This window comes from Clinocottus analis, unplaced genomic scaffold (genome assembly GCF_023055335.1).
Source record: "Clinocottus analis isolate CAN_PGR_092001 unplaced genomic scaffold, fCliAna1.0.p SCAF_9, whole genome shotgun sequence".
Taxonomy (NCBI): domain Eukaryota; kingdom Metazoa; phylum Chordata; class Actinopteri; order Perciformes; family Cottidae; genus Clinocottus; species Clinocottus analis.
The window spans coordinates 9,515,381-9,532,094 of NW_027176251.1; the positions used below are offsets into that span (position 1 = coordinate 9,515,381).

Here is a 16,714-nt window from a genome sequence, read left to right on the forward strand (position 1 = left end):
AAAGGGTGTTGTCTTTTTGATCCTTTTAAAAAGGTTTTCTCCTGGACAACATTTAGTGAGGGCTGTAAAAAAAATGTTTTAAAAGTGTTCAAACTGCTGTTTTTCTAAATGCACAAAAAATAACAATACAATGATAGGACAGGGAGACAACTGGTTGCTCTTTGTACTCAAACATAGATAATAAAAAAAGTCAGGCTTAACAAGAAGGCAATTCACACACTGCAAATATAATAAAGACTATTGTTTTTTTTTTACTATTGTCTTTGGCGTTGGTCTCAGATTTTGGAGTAACTTGATTACTTTCCTAAAAATTCTATAACTGAATGATCGTAGAGCCTTGGTGTACTGTACACAGTAAGAAAGTGTTTTCTTTGACGTTTCCAGAGAGCGGCGGCTGCGTGACGGTCAGAGTGGAGAACATGCACAGCTTCTGAGATGATCAGTCTAATGCTTATTCATACAAAGACCACCTGGGGAGAGACTCCAATGACTGTCATGGCTCTGAAGCAGATCATCTTGGCCTTCTGTTGAACAGAGCGGCCACAGCCCGAGATGCTCTGATGGTAAAAAGAGCCGCACAGTGTGCTTCACACAAAATATCGTTGACTAAGCCGAGTGTTCAGCACTTTTTATTGTTGTCAGATGAACGGGTATGGACGTGAATCGCTCTAAGTTGTAATATGTCTTTGACACAGTCATGGTGAGTAGTCCGGTCGGGTTAAAACACTGATAAAGACCAACAAAACCTGAATGACTTGTCCTAAAACACAATGTCATCAGGAGACATAAGCATGTCGTTGGATCCTGTGCAGCTGGTGTATTATTTAAATGAGCTGTCCGAGGGGGACTCACTGTTTATGGTCATGGGTGCAGGCAAGTATGATAATCAGCAATGAGCTGCACCTCTTATTGCTAAATGGGTTTATATTCATATGATGCAGTGTTTTTGGAAGAAAAGAAGGCTGTTAGCTGAAATTTACAACTAGTGGTTAGGCACTGGCATGCGGTAAAGATGTTTATTCACCAGATGAACAATAGTGTTAGTGTGTTAAATTCCTCACCTGGAGTCACTGTAAAAACAGGTGGGAGTCTAGCTGAGGAGCATCCCATGAGGAAACTACAATGACTGCTATTAAGTAGTCTTCTTAATGTTAAACCTTGAATTGCACTTATACGTAAAATAAATAAAATGAAAAAACACACCTTTAAAGCGAACATTAAAGAAATCAGTGTCTCTTTAATTTACAGTCTCCAAAAAAAAACCAGTAACAACACCTATTTAGAAAAGCAACATTCCCCAAGCAGGTAACCTTTAAACATTCAAACGTGAATCTCAATCTGTAGGCCTGAAGACCAGCGGACCCGCAGCAAGGCACAAGAACAAGTATTTCAATTGTATGGGCAGTTAGCCAAACAGAAATGAGCCTAATCCTAGGTTTAAAACTATGAGAGATATGCACTGAAAAACATTCTTATTCTAGGTTTAGACATAGTGTAACCCTTGCTCTATGAACTGCCTTGTATTGTATAAACAAATGCAAATGTTGAGCCTCTTCTATCACAATGTTAACACAGTTGAACACAATTTACAGAACTGACTAAATCAATATTGGCTGGAGAAAAATTAGCAAACAGCAAATGAAAAACATCTAAATCTATGGCAATTCCTTTGCAGACAAAAGCCCGTTTAGCCAGGTACCAATAATATGAATGTGTTTGAGAACAAAAATATAATCACTATTAATATTATACATTGATTTATGGTGTCCAAGATCAGCAAAGACCTACTGTAATGTGTAAAAATATATTGACTGCAAAATGTTTTATGAGCAACATATTAAATGTACATCCTCATAGTATCGGTCTCGTATGTCGTCAGGTAGTATTGTAGATCTGTTGGCTGTAGTACGATGAGAGACAGTAGAGCATGACCTTTGACCCCGTACAGTTTGGTCCCATGTCAGATCGGGGTCTTGTGTGCTGCATTAAACATCAACTACAGTATACATATTGCTGTTATTCTAATCAAGGCTCAAAGCAAACTGTTGCTTTTTAAAAAATATTTCTCTTATAACTCACTCACATAACATTTTTTTTTCATTTGCATAAGGTACAAGCTCATTTGATCTATGTTGTGATTTCTCTTGCTACTTAAAAATGTCAAAAAGAGTACTAAATTTGCGTAAAATTACCCCAACCCATATCAAGCAATAAATCATTTTAAAATAAAATCCAACTTCTTATGAGAAACAGCAAATCACCCTGAAACAGTGCTTCTACTAGTCATGAGTTATATCCCGATGTGGAAAATCGTTCTGTCAAGTCAGAGCTACGCTGAAGGTAAGGCATAAAGAAGTCCTCGTCTGCATTTACGAATCCATTGTAGTGGATAAAAATCACTGATTCAGATCCCATAACAACACAGAAGAAAATTAAGATTTTCAACACCCTGCTTTACTGATCAAGTATTCTGTCCTCTCCTTCTTTATGGTCCTGCTCCGTCTCCTCATGCGCGTCACCTTGCTCCCCGTTGATCTGGAACTTGTCATTGGCCCATTTGGGGCTGTTGGTGTTGGCGCCTCCGGTGGCTTTGCGGATGATAAATCGCGCTCTTCCACGCGAGGAGCTTCCCCGTCCTCGGCCTCGGCCTCGGCCGTCCACCATCTTGCACTCTGCCTCCCGTTCTCTATCGTCATGCTGGGAGAAGGAAACAAAGGATTGGAAGTGCGTTAAGACAGCAATCGGAAAAAGCACAAGTGTGTGCTAGATGAGACTGATCAACACCACATTGGCTCATTCAAACGGAGATGGAAGGCATGATTGGAAAAGAGATCAACCCTACCAAGTAGTATTTCCGGCTCTTGGGAGTGTACTCTGGGTCCCAGTCTTCATTTTTTGGCTGAATAGCCATGGGTGCCATTACGTTACTCTGTGAACAGTTTCCCTGATAATTGCCTCCATTCCAGCTCCTTCCACGAATACGAACTTGCTGCGTTTAGACAAAAAGACAAGAAATTGAAATGCAGGCTGTAACTTGACACATTCCTTCCTCCAAACTATCCTCTATCAATCCAACATCATATGTTAAACTTACAAATCCTCCACGTGGCCTTCCTCTTTCAACCGGTCCCGGTGACTCGGTTTGGCCCAGTTGGGGCCGGTCAAAGTCTTTATCTTTGGGCTCAGACTTGCCATGGGGCAAATCTTCTTTTTGGGACTTAGAGGACGAGGAGGATGAGGACGAACTTGAGCGAGAGCGCTTCTTCTGACTTTTCCTACATGAGAAATGGTACATGCAAAAATCTTCATAGTAAACTCTTTATCATGCAGGGTGGATGATTGAAGATAATTGGAAACAATACAGGGCAGTTGCACATACTTGGATCTCTCGCTCGATTTGGATAACTTTTCCTCAGATTGGTCTCTACTAGAGTCTGGGGAATCTCCCCCATCTTCTCTCCGATCCTGATTGTAATCTTTGTCATGGATGGAATATTTTTTACGGCGCTCGATATCCAAACGAAGGTCCATCGGGTCACCCGTCATTTTTTCCCCACCATCCTGAGCAGATCAAAAACAGAACACGTCGTGGACAGATTTTGGATTAACATGTAGATACTATCACTCTGTTTTTAAACTAAACAGTGAAGGTCCATGGGTAAAGGGGGAAAACCTTGATAACTGACAGCTGGCATGAATGAAAACAAGCTTTTGTGGAGGGAACTTTCCAGTGCACTTAAGCAAAACCAGAAGTTTTGCCTCCTTTAGAATTACCTTAAGATTTAAACCATTCTCCAAAGCATATGTTTTTAGATTGTTTTCTTTCCGCCTTTAAAGCAGCTATTTAAATATGTGAGGAAAATCAACTTGAGTCATTTGCTTCAGATAGGCAATCCATCACTGTCGATATTTAGTCAGCTGTTTTTCTGTGTTAAAGTTAACTTATTGCATGGTTAATCGTCAAAAGGATGTCATTTGAAAACCTCCTTACTGGGTGTTTAAATGCTTGTGGGAAAGTCTAGCATCTAAGGCTTCAAGAAACCTGCTGCACTACAGCAACAAAGGGCACCGGCACAGTTCACGTCCACGTCCTCCTTGCTTGTATGTCTTCCATGTGTAACATTACGTCTAGCAGCCAATGCTCACATTTTGACCATCACAGCTGAGGAGACGTGGTGCTTCCAAGAACTCAGTGTTTTCAAAGCCATCCCTGAAAGTGCACAGTGATGTATTTCCTGTTTCAAACAAGTTTAAAGTCACTAAAGGGTTGATTATCAATCTGTTTCAAGATTAACTGAAACCAATAGCTGCTTGTGAGCTGGGAAATCAATCTAAAAACTTTAAGGCATATGCTTTGGAAAATAGGTGCGGGTTCCTGCTATAAAATATACACACTTCGTAGATGTTGAGCAACTGTATGATGAGCATAGTTCTTTAACAATTGTGAAGAAAAAGAAGATAGGACTGTTCATGCTAATTTAAGTTGACTCACTTTAATATATTTTAGTAGTATTTGCGCTCCATGTTTGAGCATGTGCCCATGCGCATTAATAAAGAGTGTTTTCTCAGAACGTTAAGCACGTAATCAAAAGCACATATGCATAAAGTGCTTGCGGTTTGTTAATTCCGTTCCTTATTTTTTAAAGAATACTTACGAAGACAATCGCTTAGAGTCCTTTTGAGCGGCTTTGGCACAGTGGCTTCCATTTCTGAATTTATATGACTCATTAGCCTCGGTCAGGCTTGTGCCCACAGTCTAAGCAATTCACCATGTGTGAAGGCGATATATAACAAACAACAAAGTCAAAGTGCCTTATTTTTCATTTGCATTTCTTAGACTCTGCATGTCTCTTCAAGGAAAGCCACAGGCTTTCAGAGAGCGCAGTCTAAAAGGCATCTGGCTTGCTCACTCGTTTGCTGTTGTTTGTTTTTTCCAACGTACTTCATTCTGTAAAATGTTCAGTCACCTTGTAAGTGCCATCCTCTGAGCTTTTCATCGCTTCAAAAAGGTGAGAGTGTTTCTTAAAAGCTCTTGGTGAAACATCAATTCTCCTGTAAGAAGGAAACACAGTTAAAACAAGATCATTGATGCACATAGCAAAGAAACCACAGTACAAGTTCCCAAATGACAAACTGTGAGCTACATTCAATTGGAAAAGACCACACCGAATAGACCCCAAAAACAGAAAAATTGGTAGGTGGGGGGGGGGGGGGGACTGACCTCTACCGAGCATGAGAACAAATAAGCCAAGATGGTGTGTTGATTTTCAGGGAGGAAAGGTGAGAGAAATACCTGAAAGCTGTTAAAAGAGCCACAGCACACTGAAGGTGAGAGTGTCACTCAAGAGGCGACTCTACCTGTGTATCTCTGGGCTTTTTCTTGGCTTCATCGTTTCCTTCTCTGCAGCTCGTCTTTGGTACATGGTGAATCGCTCGTTTAGAGTCATTCCAGACGACGGAAAGTGCTGAGCTGTGCATGACACGGTAAAAACAGCTGTTAAAAGTAGTAAGTGCTTCTACTGTTTGTCAGTTTTCCATCCAACTGTGATACTGCATTGAGTATAATATTCCCATGTGACACAGGATTTTATATACTGTAGGAAGTAAAACATTAGTAAGCGCTTAAGGCCTGGTTTTACAGTCCCCTAAAAAAACATAATGCATTGGTTTGAGGAGAAACTGCAATTGTCATGATTTTGTTTTTGACAAATTTGAAGGTTACAGTGCCAAATACAGCTGAATGTAATGGCTAAATCTTAATAAACTAAACATGTGTGCCTTTTGAAAAAGAGTTGAGGACTCACCTTTAATGTGGTGAACGATGGTGACAATGTGTTGAGCAAACAGCTCGGAGGGACTCCTCTGTGACGGAGCCGCATGAACATGTTGAAAGATAGAGCGAAACTCCTGATCCTTTTTTGAGGACTGCACAAGATCTTGAGACAACTGTCGCTCCTCAGCTAAAATATCTGACCTGAAACAGACAAAAAATGAATGAGGACTGTTGCTTATTTTTGGAGATATCATTCTTTTTAGAAATCAGTTCATCATAAGTTTAGTATGAGGATGTAAAGATAAGATGTCGAGCTCATTATGTGACGCTCACCTCATCAGGCTATCGCCAAGGAAATCCATTCTGACATTTAATTTAGTTTCTTGTTTTCTTGAGGACATGAACTGTGAGTCCTCTCCCCTGAGCTCTCTGTCAGAGCTCCTCCTTGGTGGTGGTGTCAGAGATGAAATGAAGGGAGAATTTGCCATCCTGGCTTTGCCACCCATGTCTAGGGACAGTCCCTCACATTTTCCTGCCAACTCCCTCTTGGCGAGGGCAATGGCCGCTGCTTTATCCTGCTTTCGAGTGAGATATAAGTCCTCTGCCATGGCGTCAAGGTCACTGTTGGCTATCTGTGAGTGGGCCACATTCTGCCATTTTCCAAAGCATTCATCAAACAGTTCCCGGGCTGAGTGAGTGACCTTAATCTTTGTCTTGGAGGACTCGTCCCCATTGTGCCACTTTTTGTGAAGGGACTTCAATTGAGGCTTGATTATGGCCTCCTCCTCTTCCTCCCCGTCAGCAGACAGAAAAGGAGAAGCTTTCAAAAAGCTTTTCAGAGAGACTTCCCCATCAATGTCCTCTCTGTACTTTCTTTGCACCGAGTCAGAGATATTCGCGGATGCTTTGCTCTTTGTTTTCCCTTGTTCCATATCCACATCATTGGCTTCTGTGTTCTTGCCATTTTCAAAAGCTTTGGCTTTTTTTTTTTTTTGCTCCTCCAAAAACCTAAAGAATGACAAGAGATAAAGAGCTGCATCTGATTGGGCATGCAACTTGAGACAAATCTGACAAGATGTCCAATTAGAGCATTTCCAAATACAAAATACTTTACCTGACACAATTTTTACACTGGTGTTTTAGACAATCTTATTTGTAAAGGCTCTAATTTGACATTTACATAATTTGCCTTGTTAAACAGTGTTGTAAACAATGCAAATATTGTCAACAATCTGAACAACATTTAATTCAAGTCTGTTATGATAACCACATGTGACGACGAGGATGAGTCAAGAAAAAATTCATCACATTATATCTGTAAATTTGCAAGGCTTGCATCGTCTGATAAAACAATTTGAGAAAATAAGTGTAAAATCAGTCTTACTGTCTGAAGGCAACAGAGATGGCTGTCTGATCTCCATCCAGGTATTCCTCGTTGGAGAAGAAGTCAAAGCTGGAAAGCATTGGATTTAGACCTTCGTGTGTTTTCTTTTTGGTTGAGGATGAACTACTACACACCATTTTCCAGGAGGGGGCGCCATTGCCCATGTCATTTATGACTTTAGGGGAAGGACTTAACTGGTTAGAAGTTTGGCTGTTCTGACCAACGATACCAGCAGAGCTTGCCAGATGACTCGTTCTCTTTGGACTGCACTCAGCCAAGCTCTGCCAGCTTCCCTCCGTTTTACCGCTGCATTTGCCTTCCTTGGCATCTTCTGCCGCCACCCCGGTGAGCTCCACCGGCTCCTCATCTCCCCCTTCTCCCGTTTGGACCTCCTTGGAAGCAGAAAGCTCCTCCTTCACATCTTTGGAATTCTGATTAATCTGCAACAATGATGGCTTCCATTTGGGAGAAGAGGAGTGTGAGGAAGAGGAAGAATGCTGCGAGTGTCTGGACAAAGGCGAGGAGGATCGGTCAGAGTGGTGGGACTGAACACGAGGGGGGCTTCCGGAGCGTTGCTGCAGGTTGTGAGAGCGTCCTCGTGAATTGCTTTGCTGCTGCTGCTGCTGCTGCTGCTGCTGCTGCTGCTGCTCCTGTTGCGGCTGCGGTTGTTGCTGTTGCTGTTGTTTTTGAGGGTACTGCTTGTAATTCTTCCAGTTGGGGCGGAAGTTGTTGTTGTTGTTGTTGTTGTTGTTGTTGTTATAGCCACCACGCTGGTAGCGTCCGCGTGGGAAGAAGCCCCGCCCTCGGCCCCTGAAGTTGTAGGGCCTCCGGAAGCCGCGGTGGTATCCCCGGAACTCACGACCATTCTGGTATCCCCTCGAATATTTCTTCTCCCGGTTATGAGATGGAGAATGAGATCTTGACCATGACCGAGACCTAGACCTAGAGCTGTGAACGAGAGCAAAGAGGAAACACAAGCACATCGTTATCTCTTAATACACAAATTAAGATTAGGAGATACACTTAACCCAAATCTTTTTTGGAGGTTTCTGAGAAATGCAACGCACTCTAATACAACATTTTCTGAATCTTTAACTGACTCTACACTAAACTCTTCACATCTCACATCACGGTTTTTATAGATGTTAGCCAGGATGCAAGGCTGGACTAGTCCACATGGTGGCTCTGCTGCACTTCTGATGAGAAGCCTTGTGTCGTTCTATGGTCCGAACCTTAAACACAGTCTATAGATCATACCCGGGATACAGAATGTTCACTTAGTCATTTAGATCGGTCCAACATGATCTTTTCAACCCATTTCAACACAACATCCACAACCTTCCACGAACATCTTTGAGATTATGAATGTCGCAATACATCAAACTAGTTCTGTTATTTTTCTGTTAGTATTTTCTCTACAGCAACATACTTTTAGACAACTGTCGATACACAAAAAGAATATGCACTGCTGGTTTTCCTATTAGAATCTATATATAATTTAATATAAAGACCTGCTGAAACGTGAAAGTTTTGTTTAAAAAACAAACAAAGTCTACACATTGCAGCACAATGATCTAAAGGGACTGGGCAGAGCAGTACCACGCTACATGCAAAGACATGCTTAATCCATATAAAAAGGCTGAAAAAAGACTCACCTAGTGTGTTTTTGCATTGGAATACAGCGTGAGCAAAAAAAGCAGCACACTGAGCCGCACTGCACACTCACATTGTGAGCTACAGATACTTTGTCTCGTCTGGCCAACTATGGTGGAGCAGAAAGTCACATGGACCATTTCAGGGGGAAAAAAATCTTCTACTCCAGTTCTTTGACTCTGTGCTCGCCAGCTATACTGGCTGTTTACCCAGTCGAGTGAGACATTTTTACTATGCTGTCTGTTCCACCAAAATATCACACTATAAACATCTCAATGTGGTCTTAATATATAAAATACACTATGATATCTCTTTTTAAACATTAAATAAGGCATTTAGAAAAGTCTAAAGTGAGTGTTTTGCTGCAGTCTGCATCTGTGGCTCATTTAACTACTGAGGTGATAATTGGAAGAGATGCTGACAGAGAAAGGTGAGTCATAAGAAAAATAGTTTGATTTTAGTCATCAGACCTACAAACAAGTTGGAGCTGTGTTTTTTTTTTGTTTTGTTTTGATGTGTTTTGTGTTTGAATCCTTTTTATATAAAATAAATTAGGCTAATGTGTGCAATCAGGCTTTCACAGTTCCACTGTGACCACAAACCTATTTGCACATGAGGAAGGTGGGCACAGGAAGAGTAAACCCTTAGATTCCTTCCACGTCTCTTCTTCATGCTAATTTTAATATGCGCTACAACACTGCCAGGAAACGAGCCGCCCTGCCATTTTATTACCGTACCACAGCCTTTCTGCCAGAAACGGCAAAGGCATCAGAGTGAATCCTCACTTTTTCTTCAAGATGCACATCATATCCAGCAGATAGCTCCACAACCAGGACATTGATATTCAAGCAAACCAACCAACAACAAACGCTGTCCTCTTTTAATATTTTCATATGCAGATGAGCTTGACTAATATGAAAATGTTTTCCCACGAAATACAAACTGCAATAATATTCAGTTGTAGTGAAGTAAATTCACAAACCTCCAGCTGAACTCTTTCTAAAACACCAATTTCCTCTTCATACAAAGAGCCCAAGTCCATTAATACGCTACATGCTGAAACGGCCAGAGTTCCTGAGAACCAAAGTAATAAAGTCCAGGACAAAACGAGACAGTCTTCCAGATGGAAGTCGATAAATATGAAGCGGAAAGGACACACTGACTATAAGAAAACACAAAGCTGCCTGTTAGCATCCCCACTGTCGTAACAAATCAACCTGCATACGCATTTTTTACATGTCAAATCTCACCAGCACGTTGCATAGTCAGCTCTAAGAAATAAGAAATTTAGTAGAAAAATGTAGTGGGCTTAACAGGAAACAGAGGATGATCCATAACAAGGCAGCACTTCCCGTGCTGCGAGTGTTTCCTCTCTTCATCACACTCATTTATGCTTAAAGCATTAAGTTGGGTGAAGACATTCCTCATTCATATGTACTTAATACTATCTTTTCAATTGTCAAACGTCTGGTCTGGCAACAAAGAGGCAACTTTGGTAATGAAGCAAAATGCAGCTGATCTTAACCACAGGAAAGCCACACAGCCGATAGATAGTTCAGAAAACGGGACTCTACCGGTGGTGGCGCTTCCTTGACCGGGATCTGGTGCGACTTCTGGAGCGAGAGGAGGAGCGGGATCTTGACCGGGACCTGGAGCGGCTCCGAGACCTGGAGCGGCTCCGAGACCTCGAGGCGGATTTAGTGGCTCTGGACATTACTGCAGCCAGCCCACCACAAACTGTAACACAAAAGAGTTGAAGAGCCCAGTTAGGATTTTGTAAACGGCAAACAATATATGTAACGAAACAAAAATAAAAATATGATTAAGTCACCTTATCAAGGCACTGGCTGCATTGAATGGATATAAATCCTTAACAATTATCACAAAGAAAACTAGAAAGCAATTTAAAGCAACGCAAGAATCAAAAAGTCAAGAAATTCAATATCCGACAGAGATGAGTCATCTGAGATGCACTTCAAAAGCTGTCTTAATGGAAAAGCTGAGTGAAGAAACACAACAGCTGTGAAAAAAGAAGAAGGCAGTAGTGTAGGGCATCCAAACAGAACCAGTTTTATTTGGTCGCTGATCATTTGCATAAAGGGCAGTCGTATGTCAGTCATCTGACAGTTGAGCCCACTACAAATACAAAGTTACAGCTATCAGTTAGATATGCTGCAGAATATATACCGTAATGTTATTTAAAAAAAAACAACTGACAGACCTGCTGTTCTATAGTTACCGTGCTCACAAGAAAAGCCAAAACTTTCTTCTTCAAATAAGGTGACAATAGCAAAGTCAGCAAGTTCAGTACTATTTTTCTTCAAAGTCGGCCTCAGTCCATCACTAGATTTCATACATACAAGACATGACTCTTCAATCAAATCCAAACCTTGCCGGTTATGCACAATTTCAATACCTAAAATGCACTATAGTTTGCATTTATTTAAAACTAGTGAACTCCACCAACGGACACTAAGAATGTGACAACAAGAGAAAGTTAAAGATCGAGGCAGATGTGGCTTATTCAGCACAATCGACTGAGCTGATCATTTTTAAAGAAGTAATAACCGACCATGTTATGATCTGTGCCTCTGAATTATAATGCAAAGCTGCTAAATGTATTTTCACAGCACAAATGTCGTCTTCCCAAGAATTTTATAAAATAAATGCAAAGAAAGAAGACTTGTCTTATTTCTTTTAAAGCCTTGTTAACTTCTGAAATCACAGCTTATTTGTCTAAATTGAAATGTTTAAAGTTCACCTCACTAGCTGGGGAAAGACTTTATTTCCCATGTCACCAGTTCACAATAAACAATTTGCATATAGTTAATATTCTGCTGTAAATCTGCCACCAGAGAGATGCTCACTTTGCAAGTTCTGTGCACTTCTGTACACGTTTCACTTCAAAGGATGCTTCTTCTCCACTCCGCTCTATAGCACACCGTTCAGTTCTTTCTAAGGTCCACATGGCATTATCTATGGCATATGATCCTCCGACTGCAGGACATGCCAGGGATCAAATAAATGTTCTTTCATTATGAGAGTCATCTTCAGGGACTTTGGCCATAGGAAATTGCCAACTGCACATGACAGGGATTTAAAAATCAGTGCACGCTATGACATGAGGGTCCCGGTGTGCATCCATAGCTACTATTTTGGAGAGTGCACTGAAATGTATCCATCTTTCCCCGCCTCCTCCTCATGCTCTATGAACTTCCCACTCTTCTCATTCTTGGCAGCTTGTTGTTTTTGGCTTTCAGAGAATAATTTCCTGAGGTTCCAGCCTCAACAGACCGGTTTAGCTTACACTGCACATTTCAAGAATGGCATTCAGATGTGCCCCTTTCCAGCACATGGTAGCTGAACAGTAAAACAAATGAATTGCACCAGTTTTCTTAATTTAGCTTTATACACCGCGGGTATTAGCCTTGAAGGTTGAAAACTTAAAGGAGCAGTGTGTAAGATTAAGCTGGATTTATTGGCAGAAGTGGGACATAATATTCATAACTATTTTAATGAGTGTATAATCACCTGAAACTTTGTGTAACCTTAGAATGTGCCATTTATATCTCTTCCCGGACTCTGTCATGTTGCAGTGCCAGGTTTTCTACAGTAGCTCAAATGGACAAACCAAAACCCGGCTCTAAAGATGGCCTTTGCTGTTTGTACGTTATCTGCCACTGTAGTCCTCTGAAAGAAATTGTAAAAGGAGGGTTAAGCGGAGGGGTATTCATTTGTCTGCAATTTGCAACTTCACCACTAGATGCCACTAAATCATAAACACTGCTTCTTATATGGTATTGGATTCTTCCACATTTGCTGTAATTGTTGTTGTGAAATGTTTGAAACCAACAAATCTGTGTTTCAGACATTTTTCATATGGCTGAAAATAGTTCCCTTTGGAATGGGTGTCAATACAAAGCTATGATTCCCGAGTCTAAGCAGTATTGCTTTATGACTATGTTCAGAAGATGGCTAGAGAGTGCAATTAAAGTGCCTCCTTGCCTTCTGTGTTCATTATAATAACTAGTTTGTAGAATTGAGCAGTGGGATCTGTTTCAATGGCTTTTCTCTTAACGCTTGATTGATAACCAGCTGCAGCTGTCCGAGCAGCACAGTGTGTGGGCGGCGGCCTAATCACTGAGATTTCAGCCTCTCTGAGAGGCCGTGGTGAGCTTAGTCTTTAATCACTCACTAGACGTGGATACAAAAACGCAGTCACTAACACATGTGGACACACATGTGTCTTGCTGTACTTGTGGGGACTTTTAGTTGTCCTTAATTGTCCCTGTTAACACATCCTGAACAACCTGCTAGCCTCATTCATGTGCGTGTCACAACAGTGCTAACTCCGCACCAAATTCTACAGTTAATGATTCAGGCACAAATGACAGCAGCAGGAAAAACAACATTGTTCCTGGTCTGAAGTCTAAGGTAGAGTTTTATCACTGAGTGTTCTTGTTATTTATTATCTAACGCTTGTATCATTGAGTGTAAGATTTGGAGATGAGTTTAAATGAACTTCCGTCACAAAAGTGTCATCTTGCAGGTATGTGACCGCTATCTTAAACCACAATCTTGGTCACCTTAATTGACCAGGAACAAACTAGAAAAGTAGGTGTTCAACATTGCAGGATTGAAAACGCATGAGAAAGTTTGGTGAGTAAACACATTTTAAATATTAAAACAGAATTAAACTGATAATACTTTGTGAAGAGAGAAGTTTAAGAACACACACACACACAATTAAGAGCCCCCCTTACGAGTATGGAGCGACAGCTGTATAATCCTCATCAGCTGTTTATTTCATGTAACGTCAAAAGTAGCTCTGATCAACAATGGTCCAGCAACTCGATACAGAGCTCAAAGCGTATGAGAAGAAACACTGCACTCATCAACTGCCCTATCATTAAGACTTGGATGCCGCAGTGGCAGCTGGAATCACACTTGCTATCTATATGTGCCCCTGAGACACCCCGCTTGCTATTTCAGAAAAGCCACAGCAACTGTCACTGGCACAATCTTTGGGTTATTGAAATGTGGCAGTCCCTCTCAGTGCTCCCTCTAGACACTTCACATGCTGAGGCAGTTAATGGATGGCAGAGCCGCCGGTCGACCTGTTCAGCACAAGATAAACCTTTCAGCTTCCCTTCGTGGTAAATTAAATAAATAATTTTAAAAAAAATCCCCTATTAGCCTGATTCATTCAGTTATGTCTGGATGCCTATGAGCTGAGTTTTGTTTGTCTTTAGGGAGCTACTGTAATGGCTTGAGAGACGAGACAAATGGATGACCTCATGCAGAGTTCCTGCAGCATTATTCTTTGCTTAGCGCCGACAATGAAAGGTGGGAACACAGTTCAGCTTGGCATTGAAAGTTTAATGATAACACGATCCAAGTTGCAGCTAACTTTCTACAAACTAAAGTGGTTCAATATCATTTGGCTTTGTTCTGCTTTTTCATCGTTTTAGTTTTATTTGAAAATGTTCCTTATCAACAGTTTGTAATAGGTCGTCACAATTTCTAGGCTGCGCTACTTTGATATCAAACGGCAAAAGGGTCTGTGAGGCATCCTCACACCGTCATGCTCCTCGGCTGTCTGTCATCGCCATGTTTGTGGAACTCTGCTGCATACAAGAGGGAACTCATCAGCTAAAGGTCCTCTCTATTTTGGACAGTTGGGAACAGCCTTGTTAATGATGAGAGGACAAAAGCCTTTATTTCCAAAATGCATACAGTTGTTAGTGTTTCCCTGCGCCTTAAATCAGTTAGAAACGGTTGGTATTCATCTAGATAATTATGGGTGGCATGTTGTATAACCAGAATGCTTTCATTCTGAGAGTCAAGTGTTCCGCTTCTTGACACCCTTTCTGTCAATGCAATGCATCCAAGCCACATATACAGACAAATGCAGCCACATTAATAAATGATCAGTATGCCTATATATCACAAAGAAGGTGGCTTCCACAAAAGTGAAAACAAAACGAAGTGATCTTCAATGCTCCTTCTGTAAATGCAATATGGGCACACCTTTTCATGGTGTGTGTACTTTTGTGCTGCTGGTGTTTGTTTTAGAGGGTCAATGTCAACCATGACCCGGCAGCTCAACAGGAAATTACATGATAGTGTTTTTAAACTGTTTTTTTTTTTTGCATCACTGCTCGCCAGAAAGAGTTTTATGTTGGACCACAAACCCCATTTAGATAAGCATTTATGAGAAACTCTAAGTTCACCTCAAGTCTAAAAGACAATTATTCCTCTCTTTTTGCTCTGCATGACATGTTGGCTTTGGTTCAGGATGTTGGCTGTTTACAGTAGGTGGAGGGACAACTTAGTGAAACCTGCAATCACAACAGTCATTGGGCAGACCACTAAAAACAACTGGTAAAGTTAAACTCAAATATTGAGTTTCCCCTTCAGTCCTCCGGTGGTCCAACGGGTGCATATTAAAAGTCACTGAACCTTTAAAACAAAGTTCAGGATATGAACGTTGACTGAGGCTGTGACTGCTCGAGCTCCCAGCAAATTATTCAACCCTTGCTACTCCACAGATAGTCTCACTGCACTTGGTCAAATGGCATCACCTTACTCCAGAGGAAAGCTTATGGAAGCCAGTGGGGTCATGTCCTGGTCAGGATGGACGGCGCATCTTTCCGCAGTTTCCTCATGTGCATCCTAATGCACAATGACGCGTCAATCCAGCGTGACGGAAAATAATAAAACGAGAAGGAATACGCACCCAACGTCCTCATCATTCAGCACGATGTCTCCCTCTGAGGGTCAAACAATGTACTTTCCATACTTTTCTTTACACCATTTGTGCGCAGAAATGCAATTTTGAGCCAGAGTTTGGCGGCAAATACTATCAGACAGGGATTTATAAAAATATTGGCATGGTTGATCCCTGTGCGGCACAACGATCGTTTTGGTTGCTGCCAACCATTGAAAATAAATTGTTTTCTTTACATTTCTTTTAACTTTCGAGCACGATATAACACGACATAATAAATAGAGAAATACAAAACAAACACTCACCGGTCACGGGTTGTCGTGCAAGGTTGTCGCGTCACATTCAGGCAGAGCGGTGTAATATTGCAGAAACAAGTTAAAGGCAATTTCTCCCCTAGTCGTCTGTGTCTGCGCTGCTGTGCCCAGTGTATGTCAAGCGTGTGTGTACGCGCGCGCGCGCGCGCGCGTGTGTGTGTGTGTGTGTGTGTGTGCATGCGTGTGTGCGTACGTGCGTGTCTGCTGGAGTCTGCGGTGTTCAGAGAAAGGGGGTGTGACCGCTCCGTGCGGCTCCGAGCTTCATGTTTCCTTCCGCCTTCACGTTGAGAGTGAACGGGAGTGAGTTCAGTAATCCGTGTGCTCGAAACACACTCTGCGAGCAGGTCCCTCGTCCTTTAATGACATCATTCTGTCAAAGACGCCTTTTAATCCCCGATGAAAACTCGCCGTCGTGGCCGTGTCCCGACAGGGAACAGCTACTGTGCACAGCTACTGTGTCCGTTGTATAGCCAGCCTACTGGTGTTGAGCAACGTTTACCATAGTGCTACTGTGAAATCATAGTTTCCCATGTGTGTATTATTAATATAATGGCATTTATTTGTTCCTTTTTGGTTCGTCTCCAGCTAGCCTATTAGTGGACTGCACGTTCATTGTAGTAAAGTCCAGTTTTGGTTTGTGCTTGGCCTGTTAGCATTTTTTTTATCTGCCAGTATGATACACCTGTGCAATTTAAGGCAATCCATAACAGACCTGGCAGGTTTGTAGTCATTGTGACTTGGACTTGAATGGACATGCGTTAATTATACTTTTCTCCTCACTATGTATCTGATAGACATGGTTTGCAGACATACTCTTTTAACTGTATTTCAAAGTTGTCAGTTTGCATATTTTAGTTAAG

The 16,714-nt window shown here is 41.6% G+C and overlaps 1 protein-coding gene across 2 annotated transcripts; it reads right to left on the reverse strand.

The window, feature by feature from the left end:
* Positions 1-1,225: 1,225 nt before the first annotated feature.
* On the reverse strand, positions 1,226-15,960 carry thrap3a (thyroid hormone receptor associated protein 3a). 2 transcript variants are annotated; one of them, XM_068570601.1, is made up of 11 exons: positions 15,846-15,960; positions 10,385-10,547; positions 7,158-8,105; positions 6,107-6,781; positions 5,805-5,974; positions 5,359-5,470; positions 4,968-5,052; positions 3,380-3,561; positions 3,095-3,275; positions 2,843-2,989; positions 1,226-2,697 (listed from the first exon to the last, which is right to left on the reverse strand). In XM_068570601.1, exons 2-11 carry the CDS (start codon positions 10,522-10,524, stop codon positions 2,455-2,457), a joined length of 2,883 nt encoding a protein of 960 aa, XP_068426702.1. In that variant the 5' UTR covers positions 10,525-10,547; positions 15,846-15,960; the 3' UTR covers positions 1,226-2,454. The 2 variants fall into 2 exon arrangements, with proteins under 2 accessions (XP_068426702.1, XP_068426703.1); XM_068570602.1 differs by lacking the exons at positions 10,385-10,547; positions 15,846-15,960 and adding an exon at positions 8,813-8,879.
* Between the last annotated feature and the right edge of the window lie 754 nt (positions 15,961-16,714).

What these genes read in the sequence shown, in the direction of transcription:
- thrap3a (XM_068570601.1), bottom strand. Translation starts at nt 10,524, where the DNA reads ATGTCCAGAGCCACTAAATCCGCCTCGAGGTCTCGGAGCCGCTCCAGG. An exon ending in TCAAGGAAGCGCCACCACCG is followed by an intron (nt 8,106 to 10,384) that starts GTAGAGTCCCGT and finishes TCTCGTTCACAG; the next exon opens with CTCTAGGTCTAGGTCTCGGT. An exon ending in AGAGCCGGAAATACTACTTG is followed by an intron (nt 2,698 to 2,842) that starts GTAGGGTTGATC and finishes TCCTTCTCCCAG; the next exon opens with CATGACGATAGAGAACGGGA.